Genomic DNA, 27,181 nt, shown 5'->3' with positions numbered 1-27,181 from the left:
TAGATCTCTCTCTGAAAAAGGACAAACTCCAGCATCTTCTACTGAAACTGGACACCATGAAGGACCCTAGATGGCAATACAGCAGCGAGTACTTACAATACTAATGTCTAATGTCTGTTCCACCCCTAAACCTCTATAAAAGGGACACTGGGGATCAAATGAATGAAGTTGCACAGTATTATCTCCCTTCCTTTTCATTATATTGCACCAACTCCTACTCTACTCATGATTCACAGTATTTGCAGCACCAGTACAGTTTATTTTGGCATTACATATAGGCAGCTTCCTTAGATAATACATCTCTAAAGGCAACAGTGCTTCTACGAGAGAGTACTACAGTATATACATGACATACAGACATAATAACTGAACATGAATCACAATCAAAAACAGTCCAGAGTGGTGTAAGATATGTGTGTTCCCCCTCTCTAAGGAGTCTAGAGAGGATGACAGGGCTCATGCAATTCCTGGGGACAGACAGAGGCAGCAGGTGAGAGGACAGCCAACAACCACATGGAGGACGCGTAAGCAAGCACACAGCAGCTCACAGCCCCTTGCAAACCATGTAGACTCAGGCATTGTTTGGTCGTGCACACTGAGTATTACATTTATTGATTTATTATTAATAAGGTATTAGAGATTTTTGTATCACAGACCTGTGCATATGTTACCCCATCACAGAGAGAGCATGACCCCAGAGGATGGCGAAGCCTGTGACCATTCCCTGCACAGGTAGTGGCACACCTTTCTTGCCACACTTTGCTCATTATCTATATTTAAATTGACCTTCTTGTTGAAGTTTATTTTGTCTCTGCATGGGGAATATGCTGTTGACGTGGAATCTACCAGTCCATCAGCTTCCACTTCAGCCTGGCTACTGCCTTCATCATAGAGTTGCTCAGCTTCATCACACAGTATGTCATCAAGGTAAAGTTGCTCTCCAAGTGTCACGTTCCTGACCTGTTCACTGTTATTTTTGTATGTGTTTAGTTGGTCAGGGCGTGAGTTGGGGTGGGCATTCTATGTTTTGTGTTTCTATGTTTAGGTCATTTGTAATTAGCCTTATATGGTTCTCAATCAGGGACAGGTGTTTGACATTTCCTCTGATTGAGAACCATATAAAGGTAGGCTGTTCACACTGTTTGTTTGTGGGTGGTTGTCTTCCGTGTCTGTGTATGTTGCACCACACGGGACTGTTTCGGTTTGTTTGTTCGTTTGATGTAGTCTGTTCCTGTTCGTGAGTTCTTCGTGTATTTATGTAAGTTCCATGTTCAGGTCTGTCTACGTCGTTTTGTTATTTTGTAGTTTGTTGAAGTGTTTTCGGTTTTCGTCTTTACTTTAATAAACTTTGTTATGTCAAAGTATCACGCTGCACTTTGGTCCAATCCCTACTCCTCCTCTTCGGAGGACAGCCGTTACACCAAGGGATAATGATGTGCATGGGTATATTCAGATTAATAACTAGAATTCAGTTATTTAAAAATATATTATATTAAGTCTACATTACCTATATTCTGGTTGCATTTAGTTCACCTGTCTCTCACCTGTCTCACCTGTTGATAGTGGGACAAGTCGTAGTGCTAGGGGAACAGGGGATCATCACACCTCTGTTCGGGGCACGGTTTAGCCACGCCCTCCAGCCCATGGCCAGGTGTCTCGTCAACGTCTCATGGGCTGTCAGGGACATTCTCCACCCCCTATTGGCTATTGTTAGGGAAGTCTTTCTGCACGTAGCGCTGCTCGTCCAATCTTTCAGGCTCGTGGATGTCAACATGGCTGCTGCTGAGCCTCTTGGCAGACAGGACATGTGATTCAGGTAGCCCAAGGGCAATTACAAGCCAGAAAGCTAATATAACCTAACACTTCTCAGTGATTGAAAGTACGCTTTTATGTTTAGGATGAGGGTTGTAGTTTTTAGCGAGTGATTATTAGCTACAATTATACATTAATACAAATGTCATAATTATATAGACACCCAATATCATTGTATCATAGCTGCACATAGAATACATCCATTCTTTCCGATTATTCATAAGAAAACAACATCATTTTGAAACGGTTACTGAAATCACAAAATGTGTTTACACATCATTCAAGTGGGCTTGAACCATTGTTTTAGAAACAACACTGTCTTGTGTGTCCCTCTAAAAGTATGAAACTTCAGTTTACACTCTATAGCAAACACTAGTGACGCCACATAATCACTGTACACTATAGTTACAGTGTTGGGGAATAGTGAACTATATGTAGTTTAACTAGTCATTTAATTAGATGTTGCAGTACCTTGGTGGTAGTTGAACAAAATTCTAATCTTGGTAGTGTTTTCAGTAGTTAATTACCTTTTTTTGCCATGTAGCTAACTACTGGAACTACACACTACATTGTTGCAATAAGAAAAGAAAATATACATGGAGGTCAGAATTCTTTCTTTTTTGGCATCAGACCTGCCTAATTCTCACTCTAAACACATTTTGTGTGCCTAATTCTCACTACACATTGTTTAACGTCTGTCTCCAGAGTGATCTGCTCTTGCAATATGTAGTCTATGACATTTCAGATTTAGATATGATCATTTTTAACTAAGTAGTTGACTTTAGCTAAGTAACTATATTTTTCTTCGGTGTAACTTTTTTAGTGTAGCTTAACTTTTAGTGTAGCTTAACTCAGTGTGAAGTAATTGATAGCTTGGGTAAACTATATTTTCAGAGTTGCTTCCCCAACACTGTAGTTACATTGCATGCGCTTACATTTGGACTTTAAATCCTGAAATACTAGTCCTTCAACACTGCAAATTAAAGCAATACAGAACGGCTTTGTTCGCATTAAGGCTGGTCCCACACAGTTATTCAGAAAACACATGTTTTTGTTCTCAGATTTACATACGTCCATTTACTCAATCAAGACCTGAACAGCCGTTGAGCTCATTTAGGCCCAACATAATCATATGGAATTGGAGAGAGAAAAAACAATTCATATACATTTTTGTCTGTGTACAGAGTTCGTTTGGCTCCATAATGTCAGTTTTATTTTTAAATAAATAAATTGTTAGTTATTTTGTATCTTCAATGTGAGTCTGAAGCCCAGAGTGTGAGTGTGAATGGTGCATATGTGGGTTACTTGGTCATCTGTTTGCTTGATCACTGGTTTGTTTCGCTGAGCCCTTGCGCTGCATTTCCCCCCTCGACGTCCTGCTACTGGAGTAACGGGACCTGGTCGTCCTCCGAGGCTGTGTCATAATCGTCTGAAAGACCGATCAGAGTGCATTGTCTAATATTGATTTTTCTGCCTCAGACGACTCTTCAGAAGTGCTTTTGTGCCCGTCTTTGGGTTCTCTGATTTGGTGTGTTTTCATGCTGTGGCTCTGCGGCTTTTCTGGGTTTGTTTGGTCCTCAGAGGCCTCGCTTACATCTGCGGTCTCACTAGAAGCGCCCAAAACATCTCTTGACTTATCCATCCTTTCCCCCTCAGAATTTCTCTTCTCTTTTGTGCCAACAGCGCGTTCCCACTGCTTCTCCCATTCCATCTCCTCCTCTTTCTCCATATCCCTCTGCTTATTCCTCTCCTTCTCGTCTTTTGTCACAGCCCCTGTGCTGATGGTGCTGTCACCTTTCCTGCCATTGGAGACGAGGGAGGGAGTGAGGTCTTTAACCAGGGGCTCTGGCATCACCAGTATAGGCAGCATGTCGCCTGTTACGATACTGGAGCCGCAGTCTGGATGGCTGCTGTGGCAGCGTGGCGGTGGCGGGATCAGCGACTGTTTCCTGGTGTAGACCCCATGTCTCCCAAGGAGGCTTCCGGAACCTCCCGAGGCCTCATAGTCTATGCTGAACCCTTCGTTCTGGTAGGAGACCTCCTCGGCCAGGGGGATCATGGGCCGGCCCGAGTTTACCTGTCAATCACGGAAAGAAGGGGCATTTAGAGGGTTGCTTTGAGGTGAAATGGTTGATTTGTGACTTGTTAAGTTCCAACTGATGCAGTGTTGTCCTTGTCCGTTCAAAAGTCTCATTGGTGTTGTTCAGAATTTCAGAAGTACATTGGACAATTATGGACAAGCAGTGTTTCAAATTCAGCACATTTGACAGTTTTCTGAAAAGCAGAGGCCGCGCGACCAGATCAAACCGCCCCTCCATACCCATACACCATCCCCCAGGATGCCTCTTCCCCACAGCTAAACAACATTCTGTCCATGTGTTACTTTACGCACACATTTCTGCACAGCTGAAATAAAAATCCAGCAGCGTATATATTTTGTAGGCTAATTTAAGACGACATGAATGACGTGTAGCTACAACTTTCTCTGTCTGTTGTAACTAAGGATAAAACAGTAGCACATACACGAGCAGTGCGCAAAAAATATTTTTTTGCAATATCCTTATCCTAAATGTGGTGTGAAACCAAATGCATTTAGGCTACATAACATTGCATGATCATGCAACACCAACACCAAACGATATGATAGACCGCACATCATTGAAATTCGCCAGAGTAGCCTGGTTCACCTCTGGCCAGCCGAACTAGCACATACGCAGAAGGTACGGTTGGTCAGAGAATCTGGTCACGCAGCCACTCCGTTTTCGAAATATTCAAAGCACAACACATTAGCATACTAAATCCATCGAGATAGATACTAGATCTATTCTATGACTCAATCTATGATATTCCCCTTACACATGGGGTTGGGTACTGACCATAAATCGTCTTCAGTCTACGATGCAAAACATAAGCGGGTCAGTATTTCACCTCATCACCAAACTCAAAATAATTACATATGCAATACTATTACATACAGTGAGCTCCAAGAAGTATTGACAGTGACACAGTTTTTGTTTTGGCTTTGTGCTACCATGATTAGGGATCATCCTGAATGAATCATGAGTAATGATGCGTGAGCAAGGTACAGAGGCATAAATATCATTTACCCACCAGAAAATGCTAACCTCCTCTGTTATTCTATTAGCATGTCTTGGGGGTATGATATTTGTGCGTCTAACTTTCTCACCCATCATTATTCGCGATTCATTCAGGATAATCCATAATCATGGTAGCATCCACATTAAATGTTTATAAACATTCGTTTCTCATTTACAATAAAAGTGACTCTATTGGGCACAAAAAAAATCTAAAACACAATCATAACAGAGTCACTCTGACCAACCGTACATTCTGCGTATGTGCTAGTTCTGTAATCATTGTGTGCTATGAATATGGGACCACTTAACTTTACTACTTTAATACTCATAAGTGAATTTGTCCCAATAGTTTGTTCCCCTAAAATGGTGCAAAATGAAAGCTAGTCATTGTATCATTTGAAATCCAACGTGCTGGAATACAGAGCCAAAACAGCAAAAATGTCACTGTCCCAATACTTTTGGAGCTATTATGTTACATGTCTTACTGTTGTTACATATCAGCAATGTGTAACATTTACATACAGAAAAACAAAGCAGAACCGCAACATCACATTATAACCACAGGTGCCATACTTTCATTTGCATAATTATGCAATGGAAGTGCATCACATGTACGCATCTAACACACATTACACCGTCTCACTGTCACAACATCACTCTAGTGCGTACGTCAAAGCAATGCATGCATGAAAACTCACCATCTGGAACCCACCTTAAGCTCTACATAAACAGCGTTAGTGAAAAGAGACGTCAGGAACGTAGAGTGAGGAGGGGAGGAAGGAAAGAGGGTCTGATATGCTGAGTTTTAACTTGTAGTGCCGACCACTGGTTTAGGAGTCGGAGCTCAAAGGTTGTGGTTGATATGGCGTTACAGACATGTTTAAAAAAAGATATATTAGTCTCAATGTATTTTTGCCTTGGATTACTCTGTAGTTTAGATAAGTGGTCGATTAGTTTAGATTAGACAGTAGGTAGGTTTCCATCCAATTGGTGACAGATTTTAAAACCTGTATAAAGAAAAGATTTGCGGATAAAAATCCGATGTAATTTAGTCACTAAAACGGTTGCGTTAAATCGCAAATGTGCTTACTATGGTATTGGCACGTGCGCTCTAGCCAACAGCTCGCAGATACAGTGCGGGTATAGCCTACACGATGAGATTATTATGGATGTTTTTATTTGTCAAATGGCAGGCAAGCATTGATCATCATGTCACCAGAATCAGACCCTCTATATTTATTGGAAAGGAGCATCAAGATCACCGTGAACTTTCCACCCTGTAAAGTTCATCATCATTTATTTAATCTGTAGCCTAATAAACCGCATGATTTTCCGAGTCGTAGTGGGAGGATCTCGTGACTCCCAAGTTTACTTGAATATGATGGTTATTATATCAATATTTGCGCTTAAAGGCGTTTCCACCGCCATTTCTCGCATAATTCATTTTACCAACACAAAAAAATCCCACTTTATCGAACGTATTTTGTTTTGTCGAAACTTTGAAAGTTTCCATCAGGCCTGTCGTGACATTTCTTATCTGACATGTACTTTACTTGCATAAAAAGGTTGGATGGAAACCTGGTTAATGACACATTTAGCTTAGATTAGGCTTGTATAAGCATACTATCCTTAGTTGCTTGGTTGTGTTTGATTGTAATAGTCAGTGGGTTTACATGTTTTTGCATGCTTATACTGTATGTATCCTTGCCATTCCTTATCATTCATTCATTCAGTCGACACTGGCCAGAAAATGGTCATTCAATATATATTTTTCACTTGTGTGCGTGCTTTAGTTGCCCTTGTGTGTGTATACAGTAGTGTGTGTGTTATGTGTGCATGGAACAGCCCTTACCACTTTGAGGTGTTTCCCCAGGGCGACAGCCCCTCGTCCGGCTGGGTTTTGTCTCTGTCTCCTCCTCCTCCTCTTGGCCCATCGGATCAGCAGGAAGAGCGTGGTCACTAACAGCAGCAGCATCCCACCCATGATACCGCCAGCTATCCTCACATCCATGTCTCTGAAAGGTGTCCATGGAACTATGGAGGGATAGGAGAGGCGGGTTAGCGTATGAAGTCCAGCAGCTCACACAACGGGTCCATTTTCACTTTGCAACGGCTCATGCTCATTGCCCTGCAGAGTCTTACTCATTCATCCAGACTTTGTTCCTGAAGCCCAGTTGAAGAGACAGTTTGTCTGTTTTGTAAGCAGTCTCTGTCTACAGTTCTTCGAATGGGGAGAAAATACATTCTGGGAAGTTCGAGCAGCCAGTTGCCTGGTTTAAATCATCATATTATGTCCATGTTGTCAGGAGTAGCTTGCTTGACAGTGCATAGAACGGGAGAGAGGGGCGTGTCCATGTTGTCAGGAGTAGCATGATTGACAATGTATGGAGGGGGGTGAACTGGGAGAATCTAAGTGGATCTTCCAGCAAGACAATAACTTCAACCACACATTAAAATCCACAAAGAAATGGTTTATCGGCCACAAAATCAACATTTTGCAATGGCCACCTTAGTCTCCGGACTTAAAGTACATTGGAAAACTGTGGTTTGAATTGAAGAGGGCAGTCTATAAGCACATACCAAGAATATCAAGGATCTGGAAGGATTCTGTATCGAGGAATGGTCTAAGATCCCTCCCAATGTGTTCTCCAACTTATAAAACATTTTAGTAAAAGGCTCAGTTCCGTTATCCTCGCAAGGTAAGGTATTGAAAACAGGGTGTCAATAATTTTGACCCCTACCTTAAGAAATATATATTTTATTACTTGTTAAACAAAATATATTTCTCTGAGCAATTTGATTAGTATCAAAAAAAAATTACAAACATTTGGGAGCATGCAATATACTGTAGCTCCGTTTTTCAATTCTATATTTTATACAGTCATTTTTGCTCGTCTTTGACACATCAAAGGTGTCAATCATTTCGGACTCCGCTGTAAAGAAATCAGACCGTGGGGAAAGTACGCCGTCATTTGCGCACATTCCAAGAATCTGATTTTACAAAGTGGATGTATGTCAAATCATCATGATTTTTGTTTTCTAATAGGCCCACAATGTGGTTACTAAAATCCGATTTAGATACAGTATGTTTGGCTGTTTTCGCGGCATAATATTTAGAAATAGTCAATTTAGGGGTTAGAGAATAGTTCTGTTAACTGCCGTTCGTAACATAGCTAGCCATATAGAAATTGGTGGTGCTACTTGAAGCTGTGTTTAAGTATAATGCAGTTGGTTGGTGACAATGACATGAACATGTACTGGGGTTGACATCCATACAAGCATTACACTCTGATTCTTACCCCAAAATAGGGTCAAATACCATAGCCTAAATGTAGGCTAATTTTGATGGGGGGGCAATGAGGGGATTCTGAATTTTTCCCCCCTTGGGGAACGCGTGAGTGGCGTTGCCATGGCATTTCCATTGTTTTGTTCGAGTTCACTTTCTTTCCTGCATCTATAGGCTACACTGTAATATAATGGAATTGTTCTTTGTTGACTTTCAGAGAGCATAGTGGATTAACCAGTGTTGATCTGCTCTCTATGTTGTGTGTGTGTGTGTGCACAGTACTGTCATTGTGACTTTCACTACCTGTCAAAGAGCTCATACTGTGTGTGTGATCTCTCTTTGTACGTGGGTTTCCTGTATCCTCATCAGCCTCTTCCCCCCCTGATGCATCAGCAATGCTCAGTACTTACTTGGCTGGCTTCTTTGTAGCAGCTCTATGTCGACTGAGGCTTTCGCAACCTCACCTGATTCCTCATCCATAGCGACCACCTATAGGATAAATAATGATATTACAGAGAACTGTACTACCCTACCAAGCAAAAAGGAAGTAACTGCTCATTTGGTCTAAAATGAGTTACTGCAAACATGACCCCCATTTTCTCCAAAACACAACACCATAGAGGCGGGATACTTGTCCACGTGATTAACTTCTTGAGAATACAGGGGGTGCTGTTTCGCATTAGCATAATTGCCTCTACAGATTAAACTGCCTCTTATTCAATTATTGCTGTTACTATATGCATATAACCATATGCCATTGGATAGAAAACAAGCTATGGTTTCTAAAACCGTTCCAATTTTGTCTGTGAGTCAAACACAGGTCATTTCACAGCACTTTCCCTGAGCCAGAAGAAGATTGCAAGATGTGTATGCTCGCTTCAAAGCTCTGCCTATATATGGTCACGCGACCTATGACCCGAAACACACTTCCTTCTTCTTCCTCTGGGTGTCTGGAAGACGTCAGAGGAGAAATGTTTTGTTTATCTTGTACTGACGTGAAATAAGACCTATTTCTTTAGCGTGACCGACAACTTCCGGTTTCTGAGATGCGCGTTTTCAGAGGTGCCATTGTCTTTTGTTATGCTGACGTTACGGATGAAAACTATCTCCGTGTCGAAGTTTGTTTGATACATGTGACCATATCACCGTAATGTATGTTTTTTCAATATAGTTTAATCAGATTATTAGAATTTTTTCGGGAGTTTTGCCGTGTTCCGTTCTTTGAGTTTTTTAACTTTGGACATGGACCGTGCCAGTCGACCAGTACCCAGGCTAAATGAAGAGGGGAGGTTGCCATTGTGAATGGATTGAACGACTCATCAGGACTAAGGACACCTTGATCAACATTCTGATGAAAGACCAGCAATAGTAAGACCCAATTTACGATGTTATTTCATATATCTGTCGTGCATGTGAACTGGTCGGGCGCGTCCAGCCGGTTCTGGCTGGCCTGGTTATGCTAATTTAGCGATACATTTTGTTTTCGCTATAAAACATTTAAAAAATCTGAAATATTGTTTGGATTCACCAGATGTTGGGCTTTCAATGTCTGTACGCTGTGTATTTTTTCTGAAATGTTTTAAGACAAGTAATTAGTTATATAACGTTGGTCTCTGTAATTGTTCTAGCTGCATCAGCACTATATCAGATTGCAGCTGCAATGTAGAACTGTGATTTATACCTGAAAAATGCACATTTAAAAAAAAAAAAACTATGCTATACCATAAATATGTTATCAGACTGTCATCTTATGAATTTGTTTGTTGGTTTGTGGCTATCAATATCTTAGTTTAGCCGAATTGGTGATAGCACCTGATGGAGTAAGAAACTGTTGGAGTAAGAAAATGGTGTCTTTTGCTAACGTGTTTAGCTAATAGATTTACATATTTTGTCTTCCCTGTAAAACATTTAAAAAATCTGAAATGGTGGGTTTATTCACAAGATCTGTGTCTTTCATTGGGTGTCTTGGACTTGTGATTTAATGATATTTAGATGCTACTATTTAATTGTGACGCTATGCTAGCGATGCTAATCAGTGTGTGGGGGGGGGGGGTGCTCCCGGATCCGGGTTAGGTACTCTGTAGAGGTTTTAAGCATGTATTTCATGTAGCAAAAATGACATTAAGTTACTGTGAAACGAAGGTAAATAAAAGCAATATTTCTCAGTTCCACGCTATGAGCAGTTACTGCCTTTTAGCTTGATAGGGCAGTGTAGATTCGGAGCCCAAAAAGGATTCTGTGTATTTCTAACCCTAATCTTAAGTGAAGCTAATTTTAATGTGTGTGTGTTACCTACAGTTGTATTACTACTGGACCACTTATTGGCCTAACCTAGCTATACAGTTAGCCAGGGACGACTAGTAAAACCAACTGTCCCTGTTTAACAAACTCATCTGGGTTTTTACACTGAAAAAAATATATAAATGCAACATTTAAAGTGTTGGTCCCATGTTTCATGTGCTGAAATAAAATATCCCAGAAATGTTCCATACCCACAAAGTTAATTTCTCTCAAATGTTGTGCACAAATTTGTTTATATCCCTACACAGGTGCACTTTGTGCAGGGCAATAAAGGCCACTCTAAAATGTGCAGTTTTGTAACACAATGCCACAGATGTTTTGAGGGAGTGTGCAATTGGCATGCTGACTGCAAGAATGTCCACCAGAGCTGTTGCCAGAGAATTTAATGTTCATTTCCCGACTATAAGCCCTCTCCAAAGCCGTTTTTAGAGAATTTGTCTATGGCGTTGTGTGGGTGAGTGGTTTGCTGATGTCAACGTTGTGAACAGATTGCCCTATGGTGGCGGTTGGGTTATGGTATGGGCAGTCATAAACTATGGACAACGAACACGATTCAATTTTATTTATGGGAATTTGAATGCAAAGCGATATCGTGACGAAATCCTATTTAATTGTGACGCTATGCTAGCGATGCTAATCAGTGTGTGGGGGGGGGGGGGTGCTCCCGGATCCGGGTTAGGTACTCTGTAGAGGTTTTAAGCATGTATTTCATGTAGCAAAAATGACATTAAGTTACTGTGAAACGAAGGTAAATAAAAGCAATATTTCTCAGTTCCACGCTATGAGCAGTTACTGCCTTTTAGCTTGATAGGGCAGTGTAGATTCGGAGCCCAAAAAGGATTCTGTGTATTTCTAACCCTAATCTTAAGTGAAGCTAATTTTAATGTGTGTGTGTTACCTACAGTTGTATTACTACTGGACCACTTATTGGCCTAACCTAGCTATACAGTTAGCCAGGGACGACTAGTAAAACCAACTGTCCCTGTTTAACAAACTCATCTGGGTTTTTACACTGAAAAAAATATATAAATGCAACATTTAAAGTGTTGGTCCCATGTTTCATGTGCTGAAATAAAATATCCCAGAAATGTTCCATACCCACAAAGTTAATTTCTCTCAAATGTTGTGCACAAATTTGTTTATATCCCTACACAGGTGCACTTTGTGCAGGGCAATAAAGGCCACTCTAAAATGTGCAGTTTTGTAACACAATGCCACAGATGTTTTGAGGGAGTGTGCAATTGGCATGCTGACTGCAAGAATGTCCACCAGAGCTGTTGCCAGAGAATTTAATGTTCATTTCCCGACTATAAGCCCTCTCCAAAGCCGTTTTTAGAGAATTTGTCTATGGCGTTGTGTGGGTGAGTGGTTTGCTGATGTCAACGTTGTGAACAGATTGCCCTATGGTGGCGGTTGGGTTATGGTATGGGCAGTCATAAACTATGGACAACGAACACGATTCAATTTTATTTATGGGAATTTGAATGCAAAGCGATATCGTGACGAAATCCTGAGGCCCATTGTCGTGCCATTCATCCGCTGCTATCACCTTATGTTTCAGTACGTTAATACACAGCCCCATGTTGCAAGGATCTGTACACAATTCCTGGAAGCTGAACATTTCCCAGTTCGTCAGTGGCCTGCAAACTCACCAGACATGTCACCCATTGAGCATGTTTGGAATGCTCTGGATCGACGTGTACGACAGTGTTCCAATTTCCGCCAATATCCAGCAACTTCGCACAGCCATTGAAGAGTGGGACAACATTCCACAGGCCCCAATCCAACAGCCTGATCAACTTTATGCGAAGGAGATGTGTCGGACTGCATGAGGCAAATGGTGGTAACACTAGATATTGACTGATTTTCTGATCCACGCCTCTACCTATTTTTTTAAAGGCAACAGATACATAGCTGTATTCCCAGTCATGTGAAATCAGTAGATTAGGCTCTAATGTTTTTATTTAAATTGACTGATTTCGTCATATGAATTGTAACTTAATAAACTTTGAAATTGTTGCATGTTGTGTTTTAGATTTTTGTTCAGTATATATTTGTCCGATTATGACCTTACCTCTAGGATGTGCCTGTCAAAGGCTCGTAGGCGGTCAGTCTTAGCGATGATAACCCCTTCCTCGGTGATGTGGTACAGTCCAGTGGTGGCTAGTGTGGGCTGGAGAGAATAATGCATTTTTGGATTCACCCCCTGCAAATGGAGGGAAGGTGAAGCAAGACAGGATGTACCAAGAACCATGGGATGAAAAACAAACGTTTGTTTATTATCCCTTTAAACGAACTAAATTTAGTCAGACACACATATTATCCCACCGCTTACATCTACAAAGTCCTGGTCTACGGCTTGGATGAGAAGCACCTCGTTCCCATAGGTGGAGACTAGCGTGGCAGGGCTGGAGCTCTCGATGATGAAGCCCTTGTACGTGGTTCTGTTAAAGAGGGGAGGGAACCGGTTCTCTGCTAGCACCCGGACCAGCGCTGTCGCCACACTGTACTTCTTTGGGTCATTCAGCTGAGATGCCTGAAGATGATTGATTGGTGTTTTCAATGTCAAACAGTCCAGGAAGATCCTTTTTCAGATCTATTCGGTTACCAAATTAAATTTTAAAAGGCTCTTAGTATTGGACTTAACATTGGCTTTTTTGGCTTTTTTGATAAGGCATGCTACTGATACTAGTGCTTTTATTATTGTTTCAATCAAGATTTTCTTACCATGATGCGTAGTCGGAGTATAGGTGTCAGATGTCTGTTTTCCACCCGTCTTGTCAATGTGATCTCTGCTGTTTGGTTGTCAATCTGAAACCTGTTTTTGTCTGCACCTGAGGCACATGTGTTACAGGTAAATACACAGGCCACGGGATGCCACACAGAATGACCATATACAGTTGAAGTTTACATACACTTAGGTAGGAGTCATTAAAACTTGTTTTTCAACCACTCCACAAATGTCTTGTTAACAAAATGTAGTTTTGGCAAGTCGGTAAGGACATCTCCTTTGTGCATGACACAAGTAATTTTTCCAACAATTGTTTACAGACAGATTATTTCACTTATAATTCACTGTGTCACAATTCCAGTGGGTCAGAAGTTTACATACACTAAGTTGACTGTGCATTTTAACAACTTGGAAAATTCCAGAAAATTATGTCATGGCTTTAGAAGCTTCTGATAGGCGAATTGACATAATTTGAGTCAATTGGAGGTGTACCTGTGGATGTATTTCAAGGTCTACCTTCAAACTCATTGCCTCTTTGCTTGACATCATGGGAAAATCAAAAGAAATCATCCAAGACCATGCAGTCGTCATACCTCTCAGGAAGGAGACGCGTTCTGTTTTCTGGAGATGAACATACTGTACGTTGGGGCGAGAAGTGCAAATCAATCCCAGAACAACAGCCAAGGACCTTGTGAAGATGCTGGAGGAAACGCATACAAAAGTATCAATATCCACAGTAAAACGAGTCCTATATCAACATAACCTGAAAGGCCTCTCGGCAAGGAAGAAGCCACTGCTCCAAAACCGCCATAAAAAAGCCAGACTACAGTTTGCAACTTTACATGGGGACAAAGATCGTACTTTTTGGAGGAATGTCCACTGGTCTGATGAAACGAAAATAGAACTATTTGGCCATAATGACCATTGTTGTGTTTGGAGGAAAAAGGGTGAGACTTGTAAGCCGAAGAACACCATCCCAACTGTGAAGCACGGGGGTGGCAGCATCATGTTGTCGTGGTGCTTTGCTGCAGGAGGGACTGGTGCACTTCACAAAATAGATGGCATCATGAGGTAAGAAAATTATATGGATATATTGAAGCAACATCTCAAGACATCAGTCAGGAAGTTAAAGCTTGGTCGCAAATGGGTCTTCCAAATGGACAAGGACCCCAAGCATACTTCCAAAGTTGTGGCAAAATGGCTTAAGGACAACAAAGTCAAGGTATTAGAGTGGCCATCACAAAACCCTGACCTCAATCCTATAGAACATTTGTGGGCAGAACTGAAAAAGCGTGTGTGAGCAAGGAGGCCTACAAACCTGACTCAGTTACACCAGCTCTGTCAGGAGGAATGTGCCAAAATTTACCCAACTTATTGTGGGAAGCTTGTAGAAGGCTACCCGAAACGTTTGACCCAAGTTAAACAATTTAAAGGCAATGCTACCAAATACTAATTGAGTTTATGTAAACTTCTGACCCACTGGGAAAGTGATGAAAGAAATAAAAGCTGAAAAATAATTTGCTCTACTATTATTTTGACATTTGACATTCTTAAAATAAAATGGTGATCTTAACTAACCCAAGACAGGGATTTTTTTACTAGGATTAAATGTCAGGAATTGTGAAACTGAGTTTAAATGTATTTGGCTAAGGTCTATGTAAACATCTGACTTCAAGTGTAAGGCTGCAATGCAATCCTTTCAAAATAGAAATATTAGAGCAGTCTACTGGCCTCTCAATAGGCCTTGAAATTGCCTACTGGCGACCTATGGATTAAGCAGACACTATTAGGTAGGCCCACACCTGAGAGAATGGAGTAGAGCAAAGGCGTATCAAGGCTTCTGTCTCCATCTTCGGCATGAATTGGACCAGGAGAGAAATTCAGTAATATGTCCTGAAACCAGAGAATTACTGCATCTTAGAATCCACATGGATTGTTTAATCAATCAATTGTTCAATCTTGACTCCTGACAGTTTGCCCTCGCAAAAGAGATTTATAACTTCAAGTTTCTTTCCTGGTTAATATATTAAGGTTTAATACAAAAAGAAACAATATTGCATGCAGTATGCAGTATGCACATCCATATAATTTGAATTCTACGATGAAAGTACTAAGCAGTAGTCATCACCTGGTCCTTTTCTGTGATGTTGACCACGTAGATGGGGTTGGTGCAGACAACCGTGTGGTTGTGGTCCTGGGAGATGGGTGTGCACGGTAGGAACTGAGGGTAATGGTCGTCCCTGTCCTCCACGTTCACAGTCAGAGAGGCGGAAGTGTTGTACCACTCCTTGGTGTTCGTTTCCTGGAGAAGGAAATGTATTATTTGATCTAAGCTTCAGTAATGATAACCAATATAATGGAAAACTCTTCAACCTAGCAAGACTGAGAGCAAACCCTTACGGAAAAACAACATGATTTCACATGTGGAAAATCACAATTTTTACATGTTTTGCACATGTGTTTTGGAACACTTCACAGGTGTTTCTATATTTCACATTTAAGTTTCTTGTGGATTTTCACACGATCACATAACCTTTTCACATGTGGATAAAAATGTTCACATGAGATTTTACAGGTGAGGATGCCCTGCAAACAATGAGTCATTATGATACACACAGTCACAGCCTGATCTGTTCACCTGCCTTGTGCTTGTCTCCACCCCCCACCAGGTGTCTTCTATTTTTTTTTTCATTATCCCCTGTGTATTTACACCTGTTTTCTGTTTGTCTGTTGCCAGTTTGTCTTGTTTTGTCAGCGTGTTTCACGTTTCTCCTGTTCTCAAGTTTTTCTTTTCTAGTCTTCCTGGTTCTGCCTGTCCTGACCCTGAGCCTGCCTGCCGTCCTGTCCCCGATTTGAATCTGCCTTGGATTATGAACCTCTGCCTGCCCTCGACCTGCCCTTTGCCTACCCCTTTGTTATAATAAATATTCTGTGAATCCAACTGAGTCATGTCACACACAGCACTTTTAACATGGTGTTTTCAACTTACATATTTGACACACTTTGACAAACATTACTACATTGTGGATGTTTATTTTTACAGTAATTATCATTCAACATGTCCTTCCCTGTGATTTTGACTCGCAACCCCTTGGTTCACAGCATTCTTCCGGCTACGTCACAATGTCTGTCAGTAACTGATTTCGACTGTATTGCTACACATTGGACTTCAAATTAAATCCCAACCTTGTTAAATATAATCGCTTTTCTTGACTGTATTTTTATCTTAGTGATTCAGGAGTAACATTAAAGCAGAATAATATACCCCACCAACATTAGACAACTATACAGAAAACCCTCAAATTGCTGGAATAAGTAAATTAAATCAAAGATGTGAGAATAGTCAGAATAACTGGTGAAATGTCAATCTTTGTAAGAACATGTGACAATCAAGAGATGCGCTGTTAAAACCTCTTCAGGATCCGACCCTTTTTTTACATTTTCACCAAAAATGACATACCCAAATCTAACTGGCTGTAGCTCAGGATACTGAAGTAAGGATATGCATATTGATACCATTTGAAAGGAAACACTTTGAAGTTTATGGAAATGTGAACTTAATGTAGGAGAATATAACACATTAGATCTGGTAAAAGATAATACAAAGAAAAAAACACTTTTTTTGTATTTTTTTATACCATCTTTGAAATGCAAGAGAACAGCCATAATGTATTATTACAGCCCAGGCGCAACTTATATTTTGGCCACTAGATGGCAGCAGTGTATGTGCACCAGTTTTTAGACTGATCCAATGAACCATTGTATATCTGTTCAAAATGTTGTATCACAAATACATTTTAAAGTTCATAATTGTGCACTCTCAAACAATAGCATGGTATTCTTCCACTGTAATAGCTACTGTAAATTGGACAGTGCAGTTAGATGAACAGGAATTTAAGATTTCTGCCCACACTTGGGCAGGCCTGGGATATTTTTTTGTTACAACCTCATGCTAATCACATTAGCCTACGTTAGCTCAACCGGGGGGAACACATATCCGGTAGAGGTTGAGGTTACTATGCATATCCATTAGCTTAATGGCAGCTGGTAAACATTAAGGTAACGTTTAATTTTCAATAACTTACTGTTTACTAGTTACAAGTGGGTTATTGTAAGATTCCCAGTAATTTACTGTAGCTAATCCATCACACTCACTGACCTGATTTATGTCAGCATTTAACCACACTCACCCACACTTATGTCAGCATTTAACAAGGCTGCAGAACTGAGCGTGTACAAGCTTAATGTTAATGAACAGAGCACATTAACTGGGATGACATTCCCTCTTTTGGAAGACCCCCTCAAAAAGCCACGCCTGCAATCTTCTGATAGGCTGCCGCTGTTAAAGTATGCTGCCAGTCAGCAAGTGATGTGAATGTTGTCAACAGAAGAGTCAGTAATGGCACAGTAGGTAACTGGCAAGGATGCTAGTGGCAGCAAGTGTCCTGTAGGTTATAGGCAACATGTTGCCAGTAAGTTACTGCGACTTTTCCTATAGACTTACTGACAAGTAGTTTACAGTTAAGAAATTACAAATTCACATCAACAACTTGACATTAAGTTACTGGAAAATGCACAACAACCTCCTCACAGTGCATCTGATTACTGACATTATTTTCCAACATTTGCAGAACAGAAAGTATTAATGCAGTTGCTTTACTTGTACCTGCATAACCATCAAACACTTCAACTGCTACAACAATTCCACTGATGGCTGGCACAATTACCCATTATATTTGACCAAGCCCCCAAATATGCTAATGAATCCCACCAGTACATTGCCCCCACCCATCAAAGCGCTGATGATGGGTAATGATCGTACCTTACATTCAAAATATTGGGTAGAAACCTTTCCAATTATACCTACAAGGTACCTAACTGTACCATGTGAGTTCATATGTGTACCTGTCAAGTGTACCTTCTGACATTTTTGTACTCCAGGTAACAACACTGTACCCTAACCATATCCTTAGTAGTCTGAATAAGTATGAACCTCGTGGTACTACAGAAACATTGATGTACTCCCAACCAAGAGGTTGCAAGTTCAAATAATTATTGTATACTCTACGTCAAGTGTCCTTGAGCACTGTTCGTTTTACGTTGATATTACCTTAGTGGTGATAATCAGACAATTATTTACTTGATTCTGGGCAGCTTTTAGCAAAGTACAGAGATACATTCTTGTCAATAAGTCTGTGGCCATAGCTCTTTCACAGTCACAGATCTGGTGGTGTAGCTGCACTGTAGCAGGACATTTCAGGCTGCTAGTGACCAAGAGGTTATGAGTTCAAATCCCATTTAATACTTTTATTTGTGATCACAGTACAAAATCTTACAGTAAATGAAATCCGAATACAGCAGCATACTGTCATTTTATAGAAATAACACCAAGTTGTTGTGAATATTTTTTTTATTTTTACCTCAACTTTCGGCAAATTGCAGAAATGTATTCTTGCCAGTCTCCATTATATCCACAGACCTGGTGGCACAGCGGGAACTTCAGGTAGCTAGCAACCAAGAGGTTGTTAGTTAAAATCTTAGTTAACTCAAATGAGGTTGAGTCCTAAGTAATCAGCACACTGTCCTTTAACATTAACACATGGATTTAGCTAAAAGAAATACAGTAACTAGTTGTAGATTTTACTGTATTTTTACCGCATCTAGACAAAAACCTACTGGAGCATTACACAACGTTCTAAGAACGTCTTAAAAACGTCTTTGGGGATGTCCCTGCAACAAACCGGGAACTACACAAAACCTGCAGGTGACCATGACTGCTTAAATGTAATTAATGTAAATTATGCCTTTCAAAGTAAAGTGTTCTAAATTACATTTCACACCTGGGCGTTCATATGTGCTGAAATGTTGTCACGTGTAGTGTCATGGTATTGCATTCATCCCCATGTTGTCACATTTATTTCACATTCATTTCACATGAGATCATGTTCTTCAATGTTGCTTCACATGTTGTCACGTAGTTTTATGTCATGTTGCTTCACATGTTGTTTTATGTCATGTTGCTTCACATGTTGTTTTATGTCATGTTGCTTCACATGTTGTCACATAGTTTTATGTCATGTTGCTTCACATGTAGTCACGTAGTTTTATGTCATGGTGCTTCACATGTTGTCATGTAGTTTTATGTCATGTTGCTTCACATGTTGTCACGTAGTTTTATGTCATGTTGCTTCACATGTTGTCACGTAGTTTTATGTCATGTTGCTTCACATGTTGTCACGTAGTTTTATGTCATGTTGCTTCACATGTTGTCACGTAGTTTTATGTCATGTTGCTTCACATGTTGTCACGTAGTTTTATGTCATGTTGCTTCACATGTTGTCACGTAGTTTTATGTCATGTTGCTTCACATGTTTTCACGTAGTTTTATGTCATGTTGCTTCACATGTTGTCACGTAGTTTTATGTCACGTTGCTTCACATGTTGTCATATTAACTTCACATTAAATCACATTTGATCACACGAGTTCACGTGAAATTCATGTGGTTTTTCCGTAAGGGAAGACATGGTCGGGAGACTGGTATTCAGCCCAGCCACGTCCTTCCTCAGCATTTGAGATTTTAGGTTAGCGAATGATGCTGCCTGCAAGATGCATTGTAACTATTTATGATCCGTTTCTCTCCACAAAGTGTTTCAGGATGGCTTTACTCATAAATAGTTGAGTAGATTATAATGTCAGGCCGTGGCATAGTAATAGATTACATATCTTCAGATTATAATGATATTATATGACAAGGCAGGGAGTGGCACAGTAATAGCCTCTGGCTTTCATAATTATTGGCCTCTGGCCTCAATGTGTTCTTGTTGATTAATGAAAAAGGGGATTAGTAGCAGACATGGGTTCAAATGGTATTTGTTTTCTTTCAAATACTTCAGCTGTGCTTGATTGAGCATGTCTGACTCAATGAGCCCATTGAAATAGTCCAAGGAGTGCAACCCCGTCCATCTGGGACCTCAGACAGGCTTAATCAAAACGCTCAAAGTATTTGAAAGAAAACAAATACTATTTGAACCCAGTACTGATAAGTAGCAGGTCTTACCACAGCGTAGATGACTAGCTGCAGCTGGGTTTTGGTCTCATAGTCCAATGGCTTGTCCAGGATTACTTTACCACTGTTGGGCAGGTCTATCCTGAAGTAGCTGGCATCAGGCTGGGATGAGAGAGAACATGGAAATGAATGAAAAATGGAAATGAATTAAATTAGTGCACAGATGGTCTACCCGAGCAATTGACACAGAGGTGTAATCAGCAAGGTTAGGAGGTATAGGAGCATTTAAAATATAATTAATTTGAGTAGATGTTGGGTTGTCGCTATAAGTGGATATATTGGGTCATTGTTTGAAATAAACAGGAACATGACAACAGGATTCAGCACTGTGGTGAAGTGCCTACTAGAGAGCTAGGCGTTTTTATTGGTAAAAATTCACTTTAACGGCGGTTAATTAACTCTTCCTACTCTCTAAATCCTATCACACACTGTCCCATCATGATTCTCTGTAAATTCAATCTCATGGTACCATACCGAGGCTCTGTCGATGATGTAGGTGACGGTGTCTCCATCAGCATCGATGGCCTTGACGGTGAAGACTACAGAGTTGACTGCAGTGAGCTGAGGATTGATGAAATACAGAAGACCTGTCATTATGCATCTGAAACACAAGATTATATTATCAACGTGTGATGTATCTTTACCTCACTTATGTAACGCGGTTGTATAGTCTTCTCAAGGAACCTTGGTTTGTTATCGTTTTCGTTCAGGATCTCAACCATGACCCTGTATTCACTCTAGAGGTAGAAAACAGTAGTTTCAGAAATTCCGTTTAGGCAGTTCCTCTCCTTAGTTTTGAGTCAGTTCACATTTCCAGGTTTCAGGAGTCAGTTCTAATTTCCAGGTTGTGAATAACATGCTGTAGGCCTAGTTGAGATGGCTTACCTGTATTATGTCATCTTCATAACATGTTAATGCTGCCATCAAAACAGATCCCTGGCGCTTGGAGAGAAAATGCTGTTAATTATGGCGTATGTATGTAAGTATGAACTGTCAAAGATATTAATGTGTCCTACTCAATCAAACCTGGTTTTCTGGCATAAGACTTAAAACAGAAGGACAGCAACAGCATGATGTCTTACTACCTCTCGATCCAGGACTCTTATAATGGATGAGTTTAGCCTGATGGTTCTCCCTTCTAGGTAGAACCAATTGGCGTTCTCTCCGGTGAGGCACAAGCGGATGCTATTGACTCCTGTAGGGTCCCCGGCGATGCTGAGGTTCGCAATGAACTCTCCTACGGGGCGGTTCTCGCTCACCGTCGCAAAGATGTCTGACCCTCCCAGGCAGAGGCTGGCTGTCAATCAACAGACACAGATTTGGGGTCAATGGCTCTACAATTCTATTACCTCAATGACATTTCAATGACTTATGTACATTAGCGTTTCAGCCATAAGTAGCATTGCGGTTTTGGTTTAAGTGGTTAATTTACTAAAACCCTGCTGAGGCGGCTGAAGAAACGAGACCGCTATTCCCCACAGTGAGAGTTTGATTGAACTCTGGCCTACCTTTTATGACATGGTAAGACGTGTTTATTGCCAGCTGGCAGAGGAACAGCCCCCATGGGTTCAGCATCTTCCTCTGGCCTCCTGAGCCTCCAGTCTCTCAGCCACAACTGCAACCCACAGAAACCAGCAGCAACACAAAATGGCAGTGTTCAATTTGTATAACTTAATCTAGCAGACAGGATGTTACATTCTGTATTATGTGCAAATCATTATTGGCAGCATTTAGCTAACCAGGATCCAAAAAAGCTTTAGTGATGAATTATTTTTGTTTTCCAATACAGTTAGTCCAGCACTAGTTGACAATCGTTTCCCCTTTATTTACATCCTGGCATTCACCTCTGGTCCACCTTCTAATACTATAAACCAGTGGTTCCCAACCTTTTTTGGGTACTGTACTACCAACTGAATTTTGTCTGCCCTGAGTACCCCTGAAGTACCCCGTTGTGCATTTTACCAGTAGGACTAGGGTCTCATGAGTCTTCTCAAGTACCCCTTGTGGATAGGCCAAGTACCCCCAGGGGTCCGATTCCCCCTTGTTGGGAACCACTGCTACATACTATTTGGTCCCTCTTTGGTCACTCCTAACAGCATTCTGCCAAGGCAGTTATGGTAACCTGCCCGGTAACATGACATTCACTGCAGCCTCTCTCGTTAAACCCCACCTCAGTGTCCGCTAAGTGCCCTCATTGCCTGAAAGCTTTTTTGGGCTCCTCATATAATCCACTTTTAAATCCTATATAGTTTCCTTTCTCTGACGTTTATTAGGCCTATGTATTATACCAAAACAAGGCAATTTGTGTCATTTACCGTAATTCATTATGACTAATGTTGAGTAATGAACCACTCCTTCCGGTAATCCTTTCATGTTTGTTTTGTTTTATGTTGTTGATCACATTAAACGACTGTGGTTTGATTAGCCCGGGGCCAGTGCCCGTGCCAGTCAATTGTTAGCCTGGGTACCAGTCTGTTTAGCTATTCCACTCAAAGCCACGCTAAACATGTTTGGCATGACATTTCCATATGGAGTTGACAAGAGAGCAGAAACAGACTGGCACCCAGGCTAATCATTTGTTGCTAGGTCCATTTATCAGATCGCTCTGCCCATGACTGTCCGCTGAGTGTCAGTCACGCTCCTTCAGGACCTGGATTGGTCACACAACGTTACTGCTCTCAACTTTACTGTCATAGAATCTTACTTGAATGTATTTTACTGTTTACTACTTTCTGTTTAAATGACAGTGTGTTTAGATGCCACCTGTGGCTCAAGTGTACACATGCACACGCTGCTCAGTGTAGTTATAAGGTTCAGTGTGAGAATTAGTCTGTGCCTGACTCGTGTGTTTGGAAGGTCTCATCTGACCTAACAGCGCAAGAGGATCATGAGGTGAAGTACAGGTACCTCACAATGGACGCCCACAGTTTCCTTTACGTGAGATCATGCGTGCTCAGTGATACTATGCTTGCTTACTAACAGAGATACAGAATGTGTAGTTTTCTCTCACTTTTTCAGTTGACATTTCGTGGAAGACCATGGTTACTTGGTGTTCAGTACAAATAGTTTGGCTCAGTACAAAGATATGATGATTGTGATTACTTTTACAGACGTAGCAATTAAGATTATAACTGCTGATTTGATGCGCTTAAAATATAATTGTCTCATTGTGCCAAATTGGAATAACGACGGCAACATGGATGTGCTGGACAAAACATTAAGAACGCCTTCCTAATATCGAGTTGCTTCCCAGAGTTGTTAAGTTGGCTGGATGTCCTTTGGGTGGTGGACCGTTCTTGATACACAAGGACAAGGACAACAACCTCTCCCTCAACGTGATCAAGACAAAGGAGATGATTGTGGACTACAGGAAGAGGAGGACCGAGCACGCCCCCATTCTCATCGACGGGGCTGCAGTGGAGCAGGTTGAGAGCATCAAGTTCCTTGGTGTCCACATCACCAACAAACTAACATGGTCCAAGCACACCAAGACAGTCGTGAAGAGTGCACGACAAAACCTATTCCCCCCCAGGAGACTGAAAAGATTTGGCATGGGTCCTCAGATCCTCAAAAGGTTTTACAGCTGCACCATCGAGAGCATCCTGACGGGTTGCATCACTGCCTGGTATGGCAACTGCCCGGCCTCCGACTGCAAGGCACTACAGAGGGTAATGCAAACGGCCCAGTACATCACAGGGGCCAAGCTTCCTGCCATCCAGGACCTCTATACCAGCCGGTGTCAGAGGAAGGCCCTAAAAATTGTCAGACTCCAGCCACCCTAGTCATAGACTGTTCTCTCTGCTACCGCACGGCAAGCGGTACCGGAGCGCCAAGTCTAGGTCCAAGAGGCTTCTAAACAGCTTCTACCCCCAAGCCGTAAGACTCCTGAACAGCTAATTGAATGGCTACCCAGACTATTTGCATTGCCCCCTCCCCCTCTCCACACCACTGCTGCTACTCTCTGTTATTATCTATGCATAGTCATGTGTACATATTACCTCAATTACCTGGACACCGGTGCACCCGCACATTGACTCTGTACTGGTACCCCCTGTATGAAGCCCCTTTATTGTTATTTACTGCTCCTCCTTAATGATTTGTTGTTCTCAACTGCATTGTTGGTTAGGGACTTGTAAGTAAGCATTTCACTGTTGTATTCAGGCGCATGTGACAAATACAATTTGATTTGATTCACCTGGTAAGTCTAGGTCATGGAAAGAGCAGGTGTTAATGTTTTGTACACCCCATGTATAATAGTGATTGGGTTCATGGCCCTCCCCCCAGAAAACAAATCAAAACCACAAATTTAGTGTGGCATGTATACCGTTTTTTTCAGCTACAAGGAAAACAACATTTTAACGTTCTGAGAACAGTTATTTTTAGTCTTGCACATTAGAACATCTATTAAAAAGAGTAGAGCCTGACTAAACAGCTGGTAAGGCTGTGGATAATGCAGTGTGTGTCTACTGGTTATTAGGAGTGGAGTACTCACTCTGTCTCTGGATTAATACCGTCTTTAATTCGATTGAAATAGCTTCGCAACAGGAAGTAGGTCTCTGTCACACGGGCAGATAACAGGGGATTAAATATTGAATATTGTTCCATATCCTATCCAGCCCGACTTGACACACCTGCCCCTGGCATATGCAGACGTAAGTGTGTGTTTGTGTTTCCCCCTTTTGTGTTTGTTGTCACCCATATGTCTCCCATGTATGTGTGTGTCTGGGTCAGTCTGGTTCACTATAATGAGCCTCACCCGGTCTGCCTTTGTCTGTTGCTGGGAATTGAGGCTCTAGTTGAATAAGCCTGCGTTGCCCAGTTTGTTTCTTTCTGAAAAGCTATCTGAACTCCCATGCCCTGTGTATGTCACAATTAACTAAACTCATTAAAGTGCTTTTGATAATCACTGAACAAAGCAATTACTGAGCCATTGGGCCTCGCTTCGAGCATTCCCTAACCTTAACGCCATCCTTAACCCCATGCGTAACATTATCTCTAACCCTATCCATAACCCCCAAGCCCTAGCCTCGCTAACGTTAGCCTCCTACTGTACCTAACGTTAGCGTTAGCCACAACAAATTGGAATTGTTATCGTTGCATATTCGTAACATATCATACGAATTGTAATTCGTAACATATCGACGATGGACAATCTGAAATGAATACCCAGGTTGAGTCATAACATAACAAAATGTTAATGATATTTTTGGTCACACACAACCAGATTGTAATTCAGTTCATATTGTGTTCCCTAGTCTAAGTATTGTTTGTAAGTATCACCACTTAGTAAGGAGGTAATGGAGGTCGAACCCCTTTAATGCACATGTAACTCAAGGTGATGTGATGTCACAACGATATGGACATTTGTCAGGAGGCTTAGCACTTCACCCACATTCTTACATACATACACTCATACACACACAGACACACACATTTTTTCCTCACACATACTAACTTACACTAACTTACATATAGGCTCACATCATACTCACTGTCGTCCAGTAGCTGAATGGTCAAAGCCTGAGCCGCAGTTCTCACGCTCGCGGTATCCCTCGCCTATTCTCTCTGTTCCAGCCCCTCGGTTTCCGCCACATATTTCCCCCTGTGGCAGAACTTTCTCCCAGGGTCAAACGATCAGGCGCAGTGACGACAGCACTAAACACTCCAGTCCCGCTTCTCCTACCACCTCCGGTTGAGCCCTGTTCCCCAAGCATGGGAGTGTGGCCAAAAGAGAGAGGAAGAGAAAGAGGGAGGTGTGTGTGTTGGGAGAGAGCACTAAGAGCTCCTGCGTAGAGCACAGACCGGGGGCTTAGCTGTCATTTGGGGCTCCCGAGTGGCGCAGCGGTCTAAGGCACTGCATCTCAGTTTGAATCCAGGCTGTATCACAACCGGCCGTGATTTGGCGTCCCATAGGGCGGTGCACAATAGACCTAGTGTCGTCCGGGTTTGGCTGGTGTAGGCCGTCATTGTAAATAAGAATGTGTCCTTAATTGACTAGTTAAATAACAGTTCAATTTTATATATATATAAAATAATATATATATATATATATATAAAATAATATATATATATATATATATATATATATATCTATATATATCTATATCTATATATATATATTTAACAATCCAGGACAGGATAGCCATCCAGCACAGCAGCTGAGAGAGAGAGAGGTTAAACAGAGAACAATGCTGGCTGTGCTGCTAATGCTAATGACACTAAACCAGCCTAGAGGTGCCAGTAGAGATCTACCACCAAGCCCCCATATCACTCTCACTAGTCACTATGATCCCCCTACTGGGTAGTGTCTGACGGATCACTTGGTGTGCTGAAGGATCGTCAGGACACCCCATTAGTGTTGTGAATCCATGCAGGAAGAGAGGCCTTGGTTTCCCTTTCTTACTACAGAGGCTCTGTTAATGGCAACACAATGCAACACCCCCAGTTAGGATTAAACCGACAAACGAGTATACATTTTGGTGTCGGAATAAAATGATAAATCAGATGAGGAAAAAAATAATGGTTATACAGTAAATCGGTTATCGCAGCATGTTTTCAATCAGCCCCATACAGTATTGTATAGCTTACCTTGGTGGTGTTTACCTTGGTATTGATGTCTATTCTGCTGTTGATTTAAATGATAGTACCGTTACAATCACTTCTCATCAGTTTACAGTACAGCGGCCCTTTTCTAAAGCCAGATGCCTCCCTCTTTGTCTCCATTTTCTTTTAGAGGTCTTAGGGTAACTTGTACCATGCAACTCCTTAATTACTTTTGACAAGGTTTTAAACCTCTTGGCACACTCTCTACTCTCTCTCTCCTCTCTCTCCTCTCTCTCCTCTCTCTCTCCCTCAGTCCCTCTCTTGCTTCCTCCCTCTCTCCTCT

General features: G+C 41.4%; 1 protein-coding gene across 1 annotated transcript; it reads right to left on the bottom strand.

Annotated features, from left to right (window-relative positions):
- Positions 1 to 26,024, bottom strand: cdhr5-rs (cadherin-related family member 5, related sequence). The gene is made up of 15 exons (XM_055905765.1): positions 25,788 to 26,024; positions 21,804 to 21,910; positions 21,381 to 21,592; positions 21,181 to 21,237; positions 20,940 to 21,032; positions 20,770 to 20,856; positions 20,287 to 20,397; positions 15,357 to 15,530; positions 15,031 to 15,121; positions 13,225 to 13,331; positions 12,833 to 13,033; positions 12,572 to 12,703; positions 8,607 to 8,685; positions 6,763 to 6,944; positions 1 to 3,889 (listed from the first exon to the last, which is right to left on the bottom strand). The coding sequence occupies exons 2-15, from the start codon at positions 21,868 to 21,870 to the stop codon at positions 3,254 to 3,256; spliced, it is 2,229 nt and encodes a 742-aa protein (XP_055761740.1). The 5' UTR covers positions 21,871 to 21,910; positions 25,788 to 26,024; the 3' UTR covers positions 1 to 3,253.
- Positions 26,025 to 27,181: the final 1,157 nt, after the last annotated feature.

Source organism: Salvelinus fontinalis, chromosome 39, assembly GCF_029448725.1.
Source record: "Salvelinus fontinalis isolate EN_2023a chromosome 39, ASM2944872v1, whole genome shotgun sequence".
Lineage (NCBI taxonomy): Eukaryota > Metazoa > Chordata > Actinopteri > Salmoniformes > Salmonidae > Salvelinus > Salvelinus fontinalis.
The sequence above is the reverse complement of the archived record's forward strand: the minus strand, read 5'-3'. Positions and strand labels throughout refer to the sequence as shown.

What these genes read in the sequence shown, in the direction of transcription:
- cdhr5-rs (XM_055905765.1), bottom strand. Translation starts at nt 21,870, where the DNA reads ATGCTGAACCCATGGGGGCTGTTCCTCTGCCAGCTGGCAATAAACACG. An exon ending in ATGAAGATGACATAATACAG is followed by an intron (nt 21,033 to 21,180) that starts GTAAGCCATCTC and finishes TTCTACCTCTAG; the next exon opens with AGTGAATACAGGGTCATGGT. An exon ending in ACATCACAGAAAAGGACCAG is followed by an intron (nt 15,122 to 15,356) that starts GTGATGACTACT and finishes CTCTGGTTTCAG; the next exon opens with GACATATTACTGAATTTCTC.